The 14,832-nt window shown below is 57.1% G+C and overlaps 4 protein-coding genes across 7 annotated transcripts; 3 read left to right on the forward strand and 1 right to left on the reverse strand.

Annotated features, from left to right (window-relative positions):
• Positions 1-107: 107 nt before the first annotated feature.
• On the forward strand, positions 108-6,518 carry PUS3 (pseudouridine synthase 3). Of its 3 annotated transcripts, XM_030964846.1 has the most exons (6): positions 108-252; positions 3,194-3,627; positions 4,670-4,705; positions 4,736-5,220; positions 5,541-5,731; positions 6,100-6,518. In XM_030964846.1, the coding sequence occupies exons 2-6, from the start codon at positions 3,241-3,243 to the stop codon at positions 6,381-6,383; spliced, it is 1,383 nt and encodes a 460-aa protein (XP_030820706.1). In that variant the 5' UTR covers positions 108-252; positions 3,194-3,240; the 3' UTR covers positions 6,384-6,518. The 3 variants fall into 3 exon arrangements, with proteins under 3 accessions (XP_030820706.1, XP_030820704.1, XP_030820705.1); XM_030964844.1 differs by having other exon boundaries at positions 4,670-5,220; positions 6,100-6,383; XM_030964845.1 differs by lacking the exon at positions 108-252 and having other exon boundaries at positions 3,241-3,627; positions 4,670-5,220.
• Positions 1,343-6,688, reverse strand: HYLS1 (HYLS1 centriolar and ciliogenesis associated). The gene is made up of 2 exons (XM_030964852.1): positions 6,628-6,688; positions 1,343-2,272 (listed from the first exon to the last, which is right to left on the reverse strand). Exon 2 carries the CDS (start codon positions 2,246-2,248, stop codon positions 1,469-1,471), a length of 780 nt encoding a protein of 259 aa, XP_030820712.1. The 5' UTR covers positions 2,249-2,272; positions 6,628-6,688; the 3' UTR covers positions 1,343-1,468.
• RPUSD4 (RNA pseudouridine synthase D4) lies at positions 6,665-10,576 on the forward strand. Of its 2 annotated transcripts, none has more exons than XM_030964850.1 (7): positions 6,665-6,986; positions 7,971-8,136; positions 8,343-8,544; positions 8,749-8,842; positions 8,935-9,085; positions 9,874-9,971; positions 10,115-10,576. In XM_030964850.1, exons 1-7 carry the CDS (start codon positions 6,828-6,830, stop codon positions 10,298-10,300), a joined length of 1,056 nt encoding a protein of 351 aa, XP_030820710.1. In that variant the 5' UTR covers positions 6,665-6,827; the 3' UTR covers positions 10,301-10,576. The 2 variants fall into 2 exon arrangements, with proteins under 2 accessions (XP_030820710.1, XP_030820711.1); XM_030964851.1 differs by having other exon boundaries at positions 8,952-9,085.
• A 1,098-nt stretch (positions 10,577-11,674) lies between these two features.
• On the forward strand, positions 11,675-14,671 carry PANX3 (pannexin 3). The gene is made up of 5 exons (XM_030964849.1): positions 11,675-11,855; positions 12,520-12,662; positions 12,763-12,977; positions 13,104-13,768; positions 14,592-14,671. The coding sequence occupies exons 1-5, from the start codon at positions 11,675-11,677 to the stop codon at positions 14,651-14,653; spliced, it is 1,266 nt and encodes a 421-aa protein (XP_030820709.1). The 3' UTR covers positions 14,654-14,671.
• Positions 14,672-14,832: the final 161 nt, after the last annotated feature.

The raw sequence follows: 14,832 nt of genomic DNA on the forward strand, positions 1-14,832 counted from the left end.
GCCGCCGCCCGCCGGGCCGAGCCCGCGGAGCCCGCGCTCCGCCCCCGCCATGGCGCAGTCCCACAGTGCCGGGGCGCCGGATGGGGCGGGAACATCCGGCACCGGAGCGGCGGCAGCGCGTACGGCCCGGGCAGCGCGGGGCGGCCGCGCCGAGCGGGACCCCGCTTGGAGTACTGGGCAGCGGCACCTCGCAGGGCGGGGAGGGTCCCCTGCTGCACACGGGGACTCCGTACGGTGCCAGCACGCGTCCCTGTAAGGTTTGGGGGGCTCCTGGGGCGCAGAGCCTGTCGCACAGCGTGCTGGGTGCTGGGAAGCCCTGCGCAGTCGGGGACAGGGAGCATCGAGGAGGGAGGGTCCCGTCTCCCGCAGGGTGTGGGGGCTGTGTCCCCCTCCCCGCAGGATGCTGAGTCCTGGGACACCAAGAGGGAAGGAGGTGTCCCCAAGGTGATGGAGATGCAGGGATCCCATGGAGTTTTGGCGGGTCCCTGGGATGCGGGGGAACAGGGACCCCAGAGGGCAGCGAGGGTCCCCGATTGCACAGAGGGATCCTACATGTGGCCAGCACTGGTCCCCATAAGGCTTTGGGTATCTCTGGGGAATAGAGACTGACTTATAGTGGGCATGGGGGGGTCCCTGGGGAGTTGGATGACAGGAACCCTGTAGAGCAGGAAGGGTGCCCTGCTGCAGTCAGGGTCCTCACAGGCTCTGAGAGGCGAGGGAAGGGGCCCTTGGGTGCTGAAGGAACAGGGAGGCTGTAGGGTTGGGGTGCTGTCCCCCATAAGAGTTTGGGGAGGGTTTCAAGGGTTCTGGGGCACAAAGACCCCTTCACAGATGGATGAGGATCCACAGGGTGCTGGAGAGTCAGGGACCTCCAACCTGGAAGGTTCCCCAAGATGCCAGAACCCCTTCACTGTGGGGTGACAGCCAGGTCCTCAAGCTTCTTTGTCCCCCATCTGGGATCACCTCCCAGGGAGGTTCAGGGGAGGCTGGACACAGAATTCCAGGCTGCAGCTGTCACATGCTTCCCATCATCCTGCTCCCTTTTCCAGCCATCCCACTGAGCTTTTGGGGACCCTTTCCTGCACCAGAACTGCCACCTTTTCAGTCCATTCCCATATCTTGGAAAAAAATTAACACTAGGAATAGTAATAAACACTACTAGTAGTGCTAATAATACTTTGTTCCCATCCTAAAGCTCCTTTATTTTAAAGATGAGGTAAAATAAGGCAAAGGCAGCAGAGTTAGGTGATGCAGAGATAAGTCTGGAATAATGGATGTTGCCTGTAGTGTTTCTAATGAAACGACAGAACAATAAGGAGTCTTTGCAAATGCTTTATTGAGAAAGATACTGCCGAGACATTGCAAAGAAAACCTCCTCCACACCACAACTTAAGCTGCCTGAAGTTCACCAGGGAATTTTCCAGACTATGGAGGATGTTGAGGAGAAGAAAGCAGCAGGGCTGTGGCTCTAGGAGGTGGTGTTCCGGCGGGGCATGTTGCAGTGGGCCAGGTCCCAGCGCACGCCGAAGCGCAGCGAGTCGCGCTTCTTCGTCGTGGGCACCTCGTACGTGTTGGGGACGAGGCGCTTCTGTGCCCGGCGCGGCAGCCCTGACTGCAGCATCTGCGTCCGCGTGGCCCAGCGCAAGCCCTGGTGGGAATCCTGCCCGGGAAAGCGGAATCTTTCCCAGTCTTGCCTGTATGCATTGAGTCTGGCCACCGGGTCAGTTCTCTTCACTCTCTCAGCCTGTGGAGCAATGTAAGCGGGCACCGTGGGCGATCGCCCGCGTGGCACGGAGCGCTTGGATATAGTGTCGCTCCCAAAATCCCCGAGGAGAGAGTAGGGCTTGTCCTCAAGGAACCAGTCATCATCCTCATAGTGCAGGAAGTCCTCCAAGGTGCCACTGGTGGTCTCTGTTCCCCCTTCGGAGATGGCGTCATCCGTGTAAGTCCTGGAATGCCCCAGGTCCCATGGATAGGTGTTTATATCTGACTTGATGCTCGGTGACTCATCGGAGACCTCCACCCTTCCATCGGGTCTGTGCCTCAGCACCTTCCTCTTCATCACCAACCTCCTGGCTTCCCTCTGATCCATGGGCACGTCTGACTGTATGCCAGAAATGATGGATGAGTCAGCATAGGGATCATCCTGGAAAGACGATGGCACGTCGCTGTATCCCTGCCAGGAGCTCTGTGGGCTCAGATCAGCTGCCAGCTGCTCCTGGTACTCTGCTCTTAGCACCTTCTCCATGGTTCCCACCAAACTGGGTGGATTCTGCAGAAAAAGAAACCAGGGTTAATTTACTGCAGTACATTCAGGTTGGCTAAAGATGTCAAAGGGGTTCTGATCCTCAAGTTTTTGGGTTCAGGGGTGTTGATTTAGGTTGGGGGTGTCCTCAGTGCACTGCTAAACCTCCTGCTGCCAGCAGAAGGCTCTTCCCTACAGTAATTCAAACACAACCCCTAAATTCCTGCTAGAAAACTACACTAAAATTAATTATGTGATAAATGAAGTACTCATGGAAAAACAGGGGTAGGTTCCATGCACTGGGTGAGAGATTAATGGTCTTTCCTTGTACCTCTGCTTCTAAACCCACAACATTTAGTCATAATTTAATCAAGAGACATCCAAGAGGTTGTTTTACTTCCAGAGGAGGGAAGGGCTCAGTGCAGTGTGTTTAGATGCTCATTTATGAGTCTGGTGATAGTAAACCTCCAGCCCTGTGACAAAAAGGGATCCAGACACAGATTCCACTCTCAGCACAGGTTTGGGATCTCTTTAAGGCAGTTTGAAAAGCCGCAAGTGTTGCTGGTGCCGCTGGGAACAGTGGGAGCAGATGGCGGGGCGGGCTGAGTGGCAGCCGTCAGCACGCTGTCTGCAGCGGGGATGCAGGTGTGAAAGTGACAAGGGCTCCGTGACGGCTCGCCGGGAACGTGCTGCTGCTGACAGAGCAGATCCCATCAGCTGGGGGAAGAGGAGTGATTGAAGAGCCCAAAAAAAGAGATTTGAGTGAAATGAAGCTGCCCGAGCTAAGCACCAGTGGGCCTGCCCTGCCTGTGCTCCCCTGGGAACACCAAGGGGTTCAGACAATAAAGACTGACTCTGTTGGTAGCAGTTATTTTGCAGGAAAAGCCTAGAGATCTAATAAAAACTACATAAAAATGCAAATCCACCATTTTTTTTCTTTCCCTGCAGACCCCAAGGATCCATCAGCAACAAACTGACACTCCAAGGTGCTGGCTATGGCTGAGGAGAGCACAGCTACTGACCATGAGCAGCTCCTGAGGAGGGTGCAGGAGCTGGAAGTGGAGGTGAAGCGGCTGCAGGAGAAGCTCCAGGAGGACAAGGAGGGTTCTGGGAGGAGAGAGGCTCCTCCAGCCTCTGGGAAAGCCAGGAAACGCCAACAACGGCCCTTTGATTTCGGTGCCCACAGCCGCAGACACGTGGCACTGCGCATCGCCTACCTGGGCTGGGGCTACCAGGGCTTTGCCAGCCAGGAGAACACCCCCAACACCATCGAGGAGAAACTCTTTGAAGCCCTGAAGAAGACCCGGCTGGTGGACGACAGACAGACGTCCAACTACCACCGCTGCGGGCGCACGGACAAGGGTGTCAGTGCCTTTGGGCAGGTCAGCATCTCCTGAGTGGGGGTTCCTGTCGGTTTTCCTGGGGGGGACGGAGTTCTGATGCGATTACTGCTTGGATTTGTTCTTTAAAAGCCATCAGCTCTGAACCTGGCAATGGCTTCCTGCATGTGCAATGATGATTTCAGGCCTCTGAAGCTGTTTTAGTGCCATTTCCCCCCTATATAGTTGTTTCCCAGGGTCCTGTTTTAGGAGGATAAAACATGTTTTAGGCTGCAGATTCCCCAATAGCTTGGTGATGCCCTGCCCTCAGCAGGGCCCTTTCAGCTGATTTAACTTGCCAACCCTACAAAAACCCAAAATCTCCAGGAACCAGCTCACTTCCTGCAGCATCAGGCAGCTGAATTCCTGCACAGAAGGGTCTGAGGGGAGCTGCAGCCAGCAGAAGGGAGCGTGGGAGTGGGAGCTGGAGGGAGGGAAGCAAGCTGGCCTGCTTGGTGGGCATGGAGCCACCAGGCTGGCTGACATGCTGGGGAGAGAGCAACCTTGGTGGCTTCACCATAGGGCTGGTCCTCCTTTCTTCCCTCCCAGCACAGAAAGCAAAGCTGGCGTAGGTTTAACTTCAAATGGCTGCTCTGCTCTCCTTCACAGGATGAGCTACATGAAATCAGGGCATTTGGTGCCTTCTCTTGCACCACTTCAGCACACAGCACCCACGGTGGGAATGAACTTGTTCCCACACCAGGCTTCCCGGCCAGCCAGGCTGTTACTGCCTTCAAGTCATCACCTCCAGCTTGAGAAAAAAAAAAAAAGCACATTACAACCCCGTGACTAAAGATGAAGCCGTTCCGAGACCGTGCTACGTAGGCAGCCTGCAACTTTCCCTGTTTTATTAATGGAATCCGTGGCATCTGCTCGGGTCCTCAGAGGCACTCGCAGCTCTGCCACGGCAGGACTGCCTGACTGAAGCCACCTTCATCTGTAGGAGATCCTGGATTTATTTCCCAGAGGTGTGGGAAGACTTGGCTCCACATGCCGCTGCGCCCATCCATCCGCGCTCTAATCCTGGCTCTCCTCATTTCTGCAGGTGATCTCCCTGGATCTCCGCTCCAGCCTGCCAGAGGGGCAGCAGCTCAACGGCCACGAGGCTGAGGGGCAGCAGGAGGAACTCCGCTACACCCACATCCTCAACAGGGTGCTGCCACCCGACATCCGGGTGCTGGCCTGGGCCCCCGTGGGGCCAGAGTTCAGCGCCCGTTTCAGCTGCCTGAGCCGCACGTACCGCTACTTCTTCCCCTGCGCCCAGCTGGACGTGGCGCTCATGGACACCGCGGCCCAGCGCTATGTGGGCACCCACGACTTCCGCAACCTCTGCAAGATGGACGTGGCCAACGGGGTGCTCAACTTCCAGAGGACGATCCTCAGTGCCAGAGTGACCTGGGTGGACAGGGGAGGAGAAGCCAGGCCACGGGATCCCTTCCGGCTGTGCCAGTTCGAGGTGACAGGACAGGCGTTCCTGTACCACCAAGTGCGCTGCATGATGGCCGTGCTCTTCCTCATTGGCCAGGGCATGGAGAGCCCGGATGTCATTGATGAGCTGCTGAACGTGGAGAAGAACCCCCGGAAACCACAGTACAGGTAGGGATCGGTCTGGAAAACCCAATGGGCTGCTCTTCAGAGCAACAGCTGTGCCTGCAGTGCTGCTGGCAAGCCATGCCAGCACAGGAAGCAGTCTCATGCATGGAAACAGACTGCCAGTGGCCTCACTGGAACGTATCCGCAAGGATCTCTGTTTTCTTGCTCTTGAGCAAAGTTTTGACAGCTGTAGTCTTTGGTATTTGGTGAAAATTAAGTTACTTTTTACTCAGAAAGGAAGTTCTGTGAAGGTTAGGGCTGGTTTTGGCAGATCCATTGTTCTTGAGCCTTTCTGTGGTTCCTCCTCCTGTCCTTGTCCCCAGCATGGCAGTTGAGTTCCCCCTGGTCCTGTATGACTGCGAGTTCCCAGACCTGCAGTGGCTCTACGACCCAGAGGTGCAAGGCTTCAATGTGACACACTTGCAGCAGCTCTGGGCCAGCCACGCCGTCAAAACCCACGTGCTCCGGGACATGTTGGCAGGCCTGGATGCTGCTCCCGTGGCCACCAGAAATGGTAAAGGGAGTCTGGGGGGAATAACTTTGAATGCATGCTGACAGACAGCAGGGTTAGATGGGATATTGGGAAGAAATTCTTCCTGGGGAGGTTGGGGAGGCCCTGGCACAGGGTGCCCAGAGAAGCTGTGGCTGCCCCTGGATCCCTGGCAGTGTTGAAAGCCAGGCTGGGCAGGGCTTGGAGCAGCCTGGGACAGTGGAAGGTGTCCCTGCCCATGTCAGGGGGTGGAACGAGATAAGCTTTAAGGTCCATTCCAACACAACCATTAGGGGATTCTGGGAATTACAGAGGATTAGCTGCTTTAAAAAAAAAAAATCAAAAAAAGAAAAGACGGGATAATTAAATGTTGTTTTTCCATGACGTCACAGCTCCAGAGAGCAGCCTGGTGCCCTGGGGTGAGCTGCAGCCCCCACTCCACAGCCAGATCAGCGGCTTCGTGGAAGGGGTCCAAGCCCGCACCTACAAGCCCCTGCTGGCCCGGCCCCGATGCGAGGGGCTGGAGGCCCGGATCGAGCACTTCGTGCGGAGGGGCCGCATCGAGCCGCCCCAGGGGCCGGGGCTGCCGGGGGCCGGGGAGCCCCCCGAGGGCAAGCGGGGCAGCAGCGGAGCCCCCGAGCAGCTGCCCAAGAGGATCTGTATGGACACCGAGTGACGGGGCACGTCGGCACGGGGGCAGCAGACGCTTCGCCCCTTTTTTTAAATTACTGCAGTTGAAAAAAAAAGTGGTTTTTTAGTGCTATTTTTTATAAATCTCAAGAAAACCAGCGTAGCGGAGTTGTGTTCTGGTTTGGGGGCAATGGGAGGGGGCTCAGCGCCCCCAGCGCAGTGAGGCAGCGCTGAGGGGACGGCCGAGGCTGTACGGGATGGGACCCCCCACCCCTCTCGCTCCCCGGTACCTGCGGCCCGGCCGCGCCGCTCCCGCTGCTCCGTTGTGCCCCGCAACTGCCGCCGCGGTTTAAACACCCCCGCGCGCCGCCATTGGATAGCGCGGCTGTCGCTCAGCAGGCGACACCTTCCCATTGGACAGGCGCTCCGCGGTGCTGCACCCGCGGCGCCGCCATTGGCCGGCAGAGGGAGGCGGAGAAGGAGGCAGAAGATGGCGGCGGCCGGCGGCGCGGCGAGGCGCTGTTGGCGGAGTGGCGCGGGGCTGGCCCGGGCGGTGCGTGGCATCTGCGGGAGCGGACGGGCGACGGCGGCTCTGCGGGCGGAGGAGCTGGCGGAGCGGCTGCGGAAGAGCGAGGAGCAACAGCGAGAGGTGAGCGGAGTGCGGGCTGCTGGGCCTGGGGTGTCCGGACTACAAGTCCCGGCGTGCACAGCGCGGGCGGGCACGGGGAGCGGGACTCGCGGTGAGGGATCGGGTGGAATGGGAGAAACCCCATCCAGTTCCACCACTGCCAGGGGCAGGGACACCTTCCCGTAGACTAGGGTGCTCCCAGCTCCTGCCAAACCTGGCCTTGGGCACTCCGGGATGGGGCAGTGCTCTGGGCACCTTGTGCCAGGGCCTCACCACCCTCACATGGAAAATTTCTTCCCAGTATCCTCTCTAACTCCGTGTTTTGTCGGTGTGAAGCTATTCCCTCTTATCCTGTCACTCCGGGCCCTTGTCCATAGTCCCTCTCCAGCTCTCCTGGAGCCCCCCTTAGGCACTGCAAGGGCTCTGAGCTCTCCCTGGAGCCTTCTGCAGATAAACACCCCCATCTCTCCCAGCCTGGCTGCAGAGCAGAGGGGCTCCAGCCCTTGGAGCAGCTCCGTGGCCTCCTCTGGGCTCCTCCAGCAGCTCCAGCTCCTTCCTGTGCTGGGACCCCCGAGCTGGAGGCAGCTCTGCAGGTGGGGTCTCACCTGGGGGGCAGAGGGGCAGAATCCCCCCTGCCCTGCTGCCCAGGCTGGGGATCAGCCCAGCACAGGGGGGTTCTGGGCCAGGGCCTGTCCAGCTCTCCCCCACCTGCACCCCAAGGGCTTCTCCCAGAGCTGCTCTCCATCCCTTCATCCCCAGCCTGGATTGAGCCTGGGGGTTGCCCTGGCCCAGGTGCAGCACCTGCCCTTGGCCTCGTTGAACCTCATGAGATTCCCCAAGGCCACTGACTGAGCTTGTCCCGATCCCTCTGGATCCCAGGCTGTCCCTCAGTCATGGAGCAGGAGCTCAGGGAAGGCGAGCACGTTGCTGCAGGTGCCAGTGCAGGTCTGTGTGAGAGCCAAGAGCTGTTTAAACCCCACCACTGGTGTCTCGTTCTCTCCTCAGATCCCCAAGGACCCGACGCAGCGATGGCTCCGGGAACTCGCTGCAATGAGCCAGCAGCTGCAGCAGGTTCACCCCAATGTCCTGGCCAAGATCCTTAAGCAGAGAACTCTATACCAGAATGAGGAGATTGTGGTGATAGACAAACCCTACGGGCTCCCTGTGCATGGTGAGGGCAAGTGGGGAATGGAAATGGCTCCATGGTGCTTATGGGATCCTCTGTCTCTGCCCTTCCTGTGCTGAGGTTTCCCTTCCCAGGGAGGGTTCCATGGGCTTGGTCACTGTCAGATCTCGGCCTTTCCTGGCATTTTGGGGTGATTTAGGGTGCATGGGGAGTACAAGAGGTGAGACTCCTTGCTGCCCTGGGTCACACAGGCGGCCCCGGCATCAAGAACTGCATCGCTGATGTGCTGCCCATTTTGGCCAAGATGCTGGAGAACATGAGAGCTGAGCCCCTCCACCTCTGCCACCGGTTGGACAAGGAGACCACGGGTGTGATGGTGCTGGCACGGAGCAAGGAGGCAGCAGAGAAGATCCGTCTGCTCTTCAAAACCCGTCAGGTGGAGAAGATCTACTGGTAGGAAAGGCGTGAGTGAAGATGGGGCTGTTAAAAAAAAGGGCGAGGGGAAAATCCCTGGGGTGTGGGGATTTTGTAGAAGGGTGTTGCTTATTTCTCCCTTTCAGCACCATTTTATGGGACTGGGTCGTGGGAGAGGGGCTGAGGGGAGGGTTCCCCTCCTGTGAGAGTAGTACCCCACAGACCTCTGCTTTCCCTTTCCAGGGCAATTGTCCTGGGGGACCCAGACCCTGTTGAGGGCGTGGTGGAGATCCCCATTGTGGAGAAGGAGGTGAAGAGCCACCAGTCGCACTACAAGGTGAGTCCTGTGTTCCCTCAGCTGCCATTCTGGCCAGGCAGCTCCAGCATCCCCTCCGGTCTGCCCCAACTCCCCCTCTCACCACCCTTCAGATGACGCTGGCTCCCAGGTACCGCGTGTGTCCGGAGGATGGCAGGGTGGTGAAGGCCTGCGGGGATCGGCACGCCGAGCGCGCGGTGACGCGCTACCGCCGGCTGGCTGCTGCCTCTGCCTGCTCGCTGCTGCAGCTCCAGCCCATCACCGGTGAGTGCGGCCTGCCCCGGGGCTGCATCTGCTCCCTGTGTGTGGGAATCTATAAACTCAGAGGGTTTTGGGAAAGCTGCAAAAGGCAGGCTTCAGAGGCAGTAGAACTGTGATTAGAGTTAAGCAGCAGCCATGAGATTGCTTTTCTACAGTTTAAATAATTTTTCTGCTGACCAAAGACAAATAGAACAATGGTCTGTGTATTAACGCTTGTCTAGAATAACTCTCTAAGCTACAGAAAAGTTTATCTAGCAAGATATTAGGAAGGTTGAAGCTTATAATGGAGCTCTGTGCATTGTATCTTAAGGCTTACAAGTAGGTATTGGATTCAAAATAAGCAAGCATTGTTTTAACCAAAGGTACGTGTGCTTATAGTGGTTAGACAGAACTACTGTCAATGTGCTTTTGCTTTGTGTGATTGCTCAAAAAACTTATAAACTTGTAACATTAAATTCTTGGTCTGCTGCCTGAGATGTGAGCTGCTGGCATCTTCCCATTGTCGTAATCATGGAATGAGACTGATGCTGAAAAATAAAACAGCTCAAGGCACGTTCCACAGCAGTCCTGTCCCATTTGTGATTTGTACAGAGACCCCCGGCTGGCGTCACTATGCAGTCAGCAGGAGCTCTGGAAGAGGGAACTTGTCATCAGACAAGACTTTGTCCCGTTTCTAGGACAAAGCTCTGGGTGCTGGCTGCCAGTGATTTCGGCACGGCTTTGTCCAGCACTGAGGGTGAGGCCTGGCCCAGCTGGATGTCAGCTTTCTCTTCTTCCCCTTGTCTCCTCAGGAGTGAAGCACCAGATCCGGGTTCACCTGGCCTATGGCTTGGGATGCCCCATCCTGGGGGATCACAAATACTCACACTGGAGCAAACTGGCGCCCCAGGTAAGGGTGCCAGGTGTTGCACTGGGGAGTGGCTGGAGCTGCATACAGCCCCTTGTGTCCCCCAGCTGTTCGTGGGCTGGGGATTTCAAGTCCCAGCTGAAAAGCTGCAGTTTCGAAGGGAATATTTTCTGTCCTTACTGCAGAAGCTTCCTGAGCTCACCCTGAGGAGGCTGAAGTTGGAGCAGAGCAAGGCTCGGCACCTGCCCCTGCACCTGCACGCCCACCGCCTCTGCCTGCCCCTGGGCCAGCCCTTGGACTTTGTTTGCAAGCTGCCCCTCTTCTTCCAAAAAACCCTGAGGAAGCTAGAGCTGGACATCCCTAAGGACTGACGAGGCAGGACTGGAATGGTGCCATGTATCTCCACATCTCCAGCATGTGGCAGCAGCCGTGCCCACCTTGGAGCTGGTGGTGGGGTGAAGCCTGCAGTCTCTGTGCTGGTGCTGATGCTGGATTCAGAGTGGGTGCCTACATGTGCTTCTGGCCCAGGAAAGCAGCTGGACATACTGAGGAACCTCTAGTAGAGACGAGCAAGGCTGGGTGAAAGTTGGGCTTTGCCTGATTTGTGTTTTGAACTTTCTGGGCAATAAAACCTGCAGTTCCCTTGAGGGAAGGTGATGTGTGTGTGTCTCTGTGCTCTGGCTGGGTGGGACTCAGTCTTTGCGTAGGTTTGAGCAGACCTGGTTGCAGCCCCTCCCACATTTTGGAACTGTCACTTGTCTCTCCAGAGTTGCTTAGCTCAGCTTTGGAGAGTCCCTTCACTGGAAAATCCATCGAAAGTGCAATTTGGCACTGGCTCTGGTATTTTTTGCTGTGTTGAGAGACTGCACAGGGAGTTCCTTGGCTTGGCTGGGCTGGGCTGGGCTGGGCTGAGCAGCTTTGACACTGCCCCTGCTCTGTGCTGCCAGCAGCATTGGTGTGGGTTTCTCAGCACTGTGCTGCTGGGAAACTGTTCTGTAACTGCTCCTTCAGTTACCTTGTCCTTATTTTTAGAACCTCTTATTGGGGTCCCCTGCCCTTGGGAGCTTTCCTTGGAGCCAGATTCTTCCCCCTGTGCCCTGAGAGGGAGGCAAGAGGAGGGATTGATGATCTGGGGAATTGCAGCCAATGTTCTGCCTCAAAATTACCTCATTTGGTGTCTCCTGACCTGTCTGAGGAGCTTGGGGCTGGGCAGCAGGATGTTCTTGGCCCCTCTGGCTGGTTTGGATGCTGCAAAGGGGATTTTATACCCCACAGGGCCACTGTGTATCTGGCTGGGGCTTTTTGCTGTGGGAGGGCCCAGTCCCCTGGCTCCCTGCTGAAAATAGCTGGGGACCCCCATGCCCTTGGGCCACAGCGCCAGAAATCTGTTGGCTGATGAGAGAGGGAGGTAAAACCACGGGGAGCCAGGAGCGTCTGTGGCTGGGCAGGAACGCTGCCCTGCAGGAATGTTGTCAGGGAGCAAAGCTGCCTTCCCAGCCTGCTGCCTTCCCCGTCGCTGCTGCTGCGGCTGCTGGGATGGGTTCTTCTATTTCTGTTTGTGAAAAGGCTTCCCCTGTAATTACGAGGTGATTTAACGCCCTGCCTGAGCTGTCATTCACAGCTGCTGGACACAGGGACACAGCACTCAGCAGGCTCTCGGCAGGGGCTCCTCAGCCCGGCAAAGTCGCTCCTTGAGCCAGTCACACCTCAGGAAGCCTTCATCAGTGTCTCTTCCTCACTTCAAAATGTCCCTCTCGCACACGGCTGCCGAGTACATGCTCTCTGATGCTCTGCTCCCGGATCCCAGCAGTTCCCGAGCCAAGGGCTTGCGGCTGGAGCTGCCGAGCGATCGCCTGCTGAAGTTTGTCACCGTGGGGCTGCCCCTCTTCCTCGTCTCGCTGGCTTTTGCCCGGGAGTTCTCTGCTGGTGAGTTGTGGCTTTTCCAATGTGTTCTTCAGGTCGTGGGCAATCACCAGTGGGGGTTTGGTTGTTGTGGCAAACCCCTTTATTCTTGATGGCGTCATGATCCAAAGCAGAACAGCCTGGAACAGTTTTAGGAGCAGTTCTGCCTCATGGGTGTTTACTGATTGTTTTTAATGGATCATAATTCACTGGGACAGCGTGGGAACAGCTGTGCTAACCCCAGGAGCAGCACTGAGGCAATGCCCAGCCTCAGCTCCTCGTGCCCAGCACCTTTGGGTGCCATGGGCTTGTTTCCAAGGAGGAGGAAGAGGAGGAGGAGGGTGGCAGCAGCATGGAGAGATGCATTGTGACCTCAGGCTAAATCTGGCCTTGGCCAGCATCTAACTGCTCTCCCTGAGGACTTGGTTTTACTCCAGTTTCAGGCTGGTTAGTCTATAATTCCCTACACTGTGTACACACCGCTACACACAAAGGGTTTGTGTTTGGGAAGAGATGGAAAAGTCCTGGCTAGAAACACAGCAGCTCCAAAATGACCACGAAAAAGGCTTTTTTTGATTCAAAGCAATGCCTGAGATGTAATTACCCTCCTGTAAGGCATTTGCTCGTGGCTTTGGAGTGTTCCTCCACCCTCCATGGCTGAGATTTGCTCTCCTCCTCCTCACCCCAGGCTCCCAGATCAGCTGCTTCTCTCCCACCAACTTCACGGGGAAGCAGTCCGCCTACACTGACACGGCTTGCTGGGACTCCCTCATCCACCATGGCTTCGACGCCGAGGGACGTGCCATCACCAAGTCCCTCTGGGCTCTCAAGGTAGGGTCAAAGTCACCTCTGGGTGCCCCTGCATCCCATCTGGATGTCCACAGCAAGAGTGACTCCACATCCTCCGTGACTGTTCGTATTCTTTGCCCAGGCCTTCCCCTACTCGCTGCTGGTGGTGGCGGTGCTGATGTACCTGCCGTACCTGCTGTGGCGCTACGCTGCTGCCCCTGCCCTGCACTGTGACCTCCTCTTCATCATCGACGAGCTGGATAAATCCTACAACCGCTCCGTGCGCCTGGTGCAGCACATGAAGAAGGTCCAGCAGGCCAGTGCTGAGCCAGAGCAATTCTGGGAGGAGTACGAGAGGTGAGGCCGGGCCAGGTCACTGTGGCCCTTGGAGGGAGTCCTTCCACATGGCTTTGTGGCTGCACCCAGGATGGACCTGGGTGAAATGGGGGGTGGCTCTCATTCCCCGTGTCCCTCCACCCCCAGGGCCCGCCGGGAGAGGTATTTCGAGTTCCCGTTGCTGGAGCGGTACCTGACCTGCAAGCAGCACGCCCACGCCCTGGTGTTCATCTACATCCTGAGGAACCTGCTGCTGCTCCTCTTCTTGGCTGCCACTTGCCTCTACCTGGTCTTTCTCCACCTTAACATCTTCTTCCAGGATGAGTTCAGCTGCTCTATCAAAACGGGGTTGCTCGAGGCAGAGCCGCACATCCCGTCGCTCATCCCTTGCAAGCTGGTCTTCTTCTCCGTGTTCCAGCTCATCAGCCTCTCAGTTGGCAGTGTCTATGTCCTCCTCATCCCCGTTGTCATCTACAACGCCCTGCAGCTCTGCCAGTGGGACAAGGGGCTGCTCTCTGTCTATGAGATGTTGCCTGCCTTCGACCTGCTCAGTCGCAGGATGCTCACCTGCCCCCTCAACGACCTCAACATCATCCTCCTCTTCCTGCGTGCCAACATCTCCGAGCTGACCTCCTTCAGCCGCCTCAATGCCGTCAGCGCCCTGAGGGAAGCCACTGCCAACAAGGAGGACATCGATACTGTCATCGACTTCATGACGCTGCTGGCTGGGCTGGAGGCCACAAAGCCCAAACACCAATCCTACACCCCCGAGGCCGAAGGCAGCACAGCCCTCTCCAATGGTGCAGCCCTAGGTAGGCTTTTTGGGTAGAGACAACTTCTTCCCTCTTCTCTTGGCTCCCACACCATAAGATCCCACCCTCTATATGTGGCTGGACCACCCTCAATCCTTTGCCAAGACCTTAAGGGGTTTGGGGCATAGCTGGGGGTCACTGTGAGGGCTGACAAATCCTGGAAGGGGTTCTGGCATGCAGAGTGTGATGCTACTGCGATCCAAAGTGTGGGCAGGGGTTGCTATAGGAACAGCAAGCCAAGAGATTGCTGCTTAAATCCAAGCTCTGGGCAAACTGCGGGGCTGGGAGGGTCCCTGGTTTTGGCAGCTCATCCTGCTGGGAGTGGGGTTGGGAGTTTCAAATCCTGGGGGGCTGATGCCAAGGGTGCCATGCCTGCCCCCTTCTCCTGTTCGTATGGCACTGGTGGGCACAGTGGTGCTGTGTGTGGGGATGGAGATGGGTTCCAAGATAAAACTGCATTCCCAGGACCTGCACTGCTCCCTCTCCCACGTGCTTTGGGTTTTGGGGAGCTGGATGCCTCCTCTGGGGTCTCACAGGGACCCCCGGTGCCCATGGCAAGTGGTTTGCAGGCTGTGTGAGACAGCCCAGCCCCACAGGCAGGAGCTGAGAGGCCTGGGCTTCACTCCTGGCCCTGAACACAGTCTGAATTATGGTTTAAAAAATCCACAGACTGAGCTGGATTCTGTTCTGCATCCTTGTTACTATGGCAACCCAGGGCCAGCACAGCTGGCTCCTGGGCCAGTTACTCGGTGCTGGAAAAAGCCCAGATCCTAGTCTACCATTGCCCAGCTAATTAACTGCCTGCTCTTCCCTCCTTGTCTAGAACCAAAGCCTGGAGTGGAAAGGATGGGAAAAGCCTCACGGGACTCACTCGGCTCTGCCTGACCCAGGAGGAGGCAGCAGGCAGGGATCCTGTGATCCCAGGATCCACTTTCCTGACACAGCTCTACTGCAGCAGCCAGGCTGAACCCACCTGCGCTTCCTGCACCTGGCCTTTCCCTTCTTATGTACATTTGTCCAGCAAAAAAGGGTTAAACAATCTATGTTTTGTGCAGAACCTCTTG

The sequence above is a fragment of the Camarhynchus parvulus genome, chromosome 24, assembly GCF_901933205.1.
Source record: "Camarhynchus parvulus chromosome 24, STF_HiC, whole genome shotgun sequence".
In the NCBI taxonomy this organism is placed as follows: domain Eukaryota; kingdom Metazoa; phylum Chordata; class Aves; order Passeriformes; family Thraupidae; genus Camarhynchus; species Camarhynchus parvulus.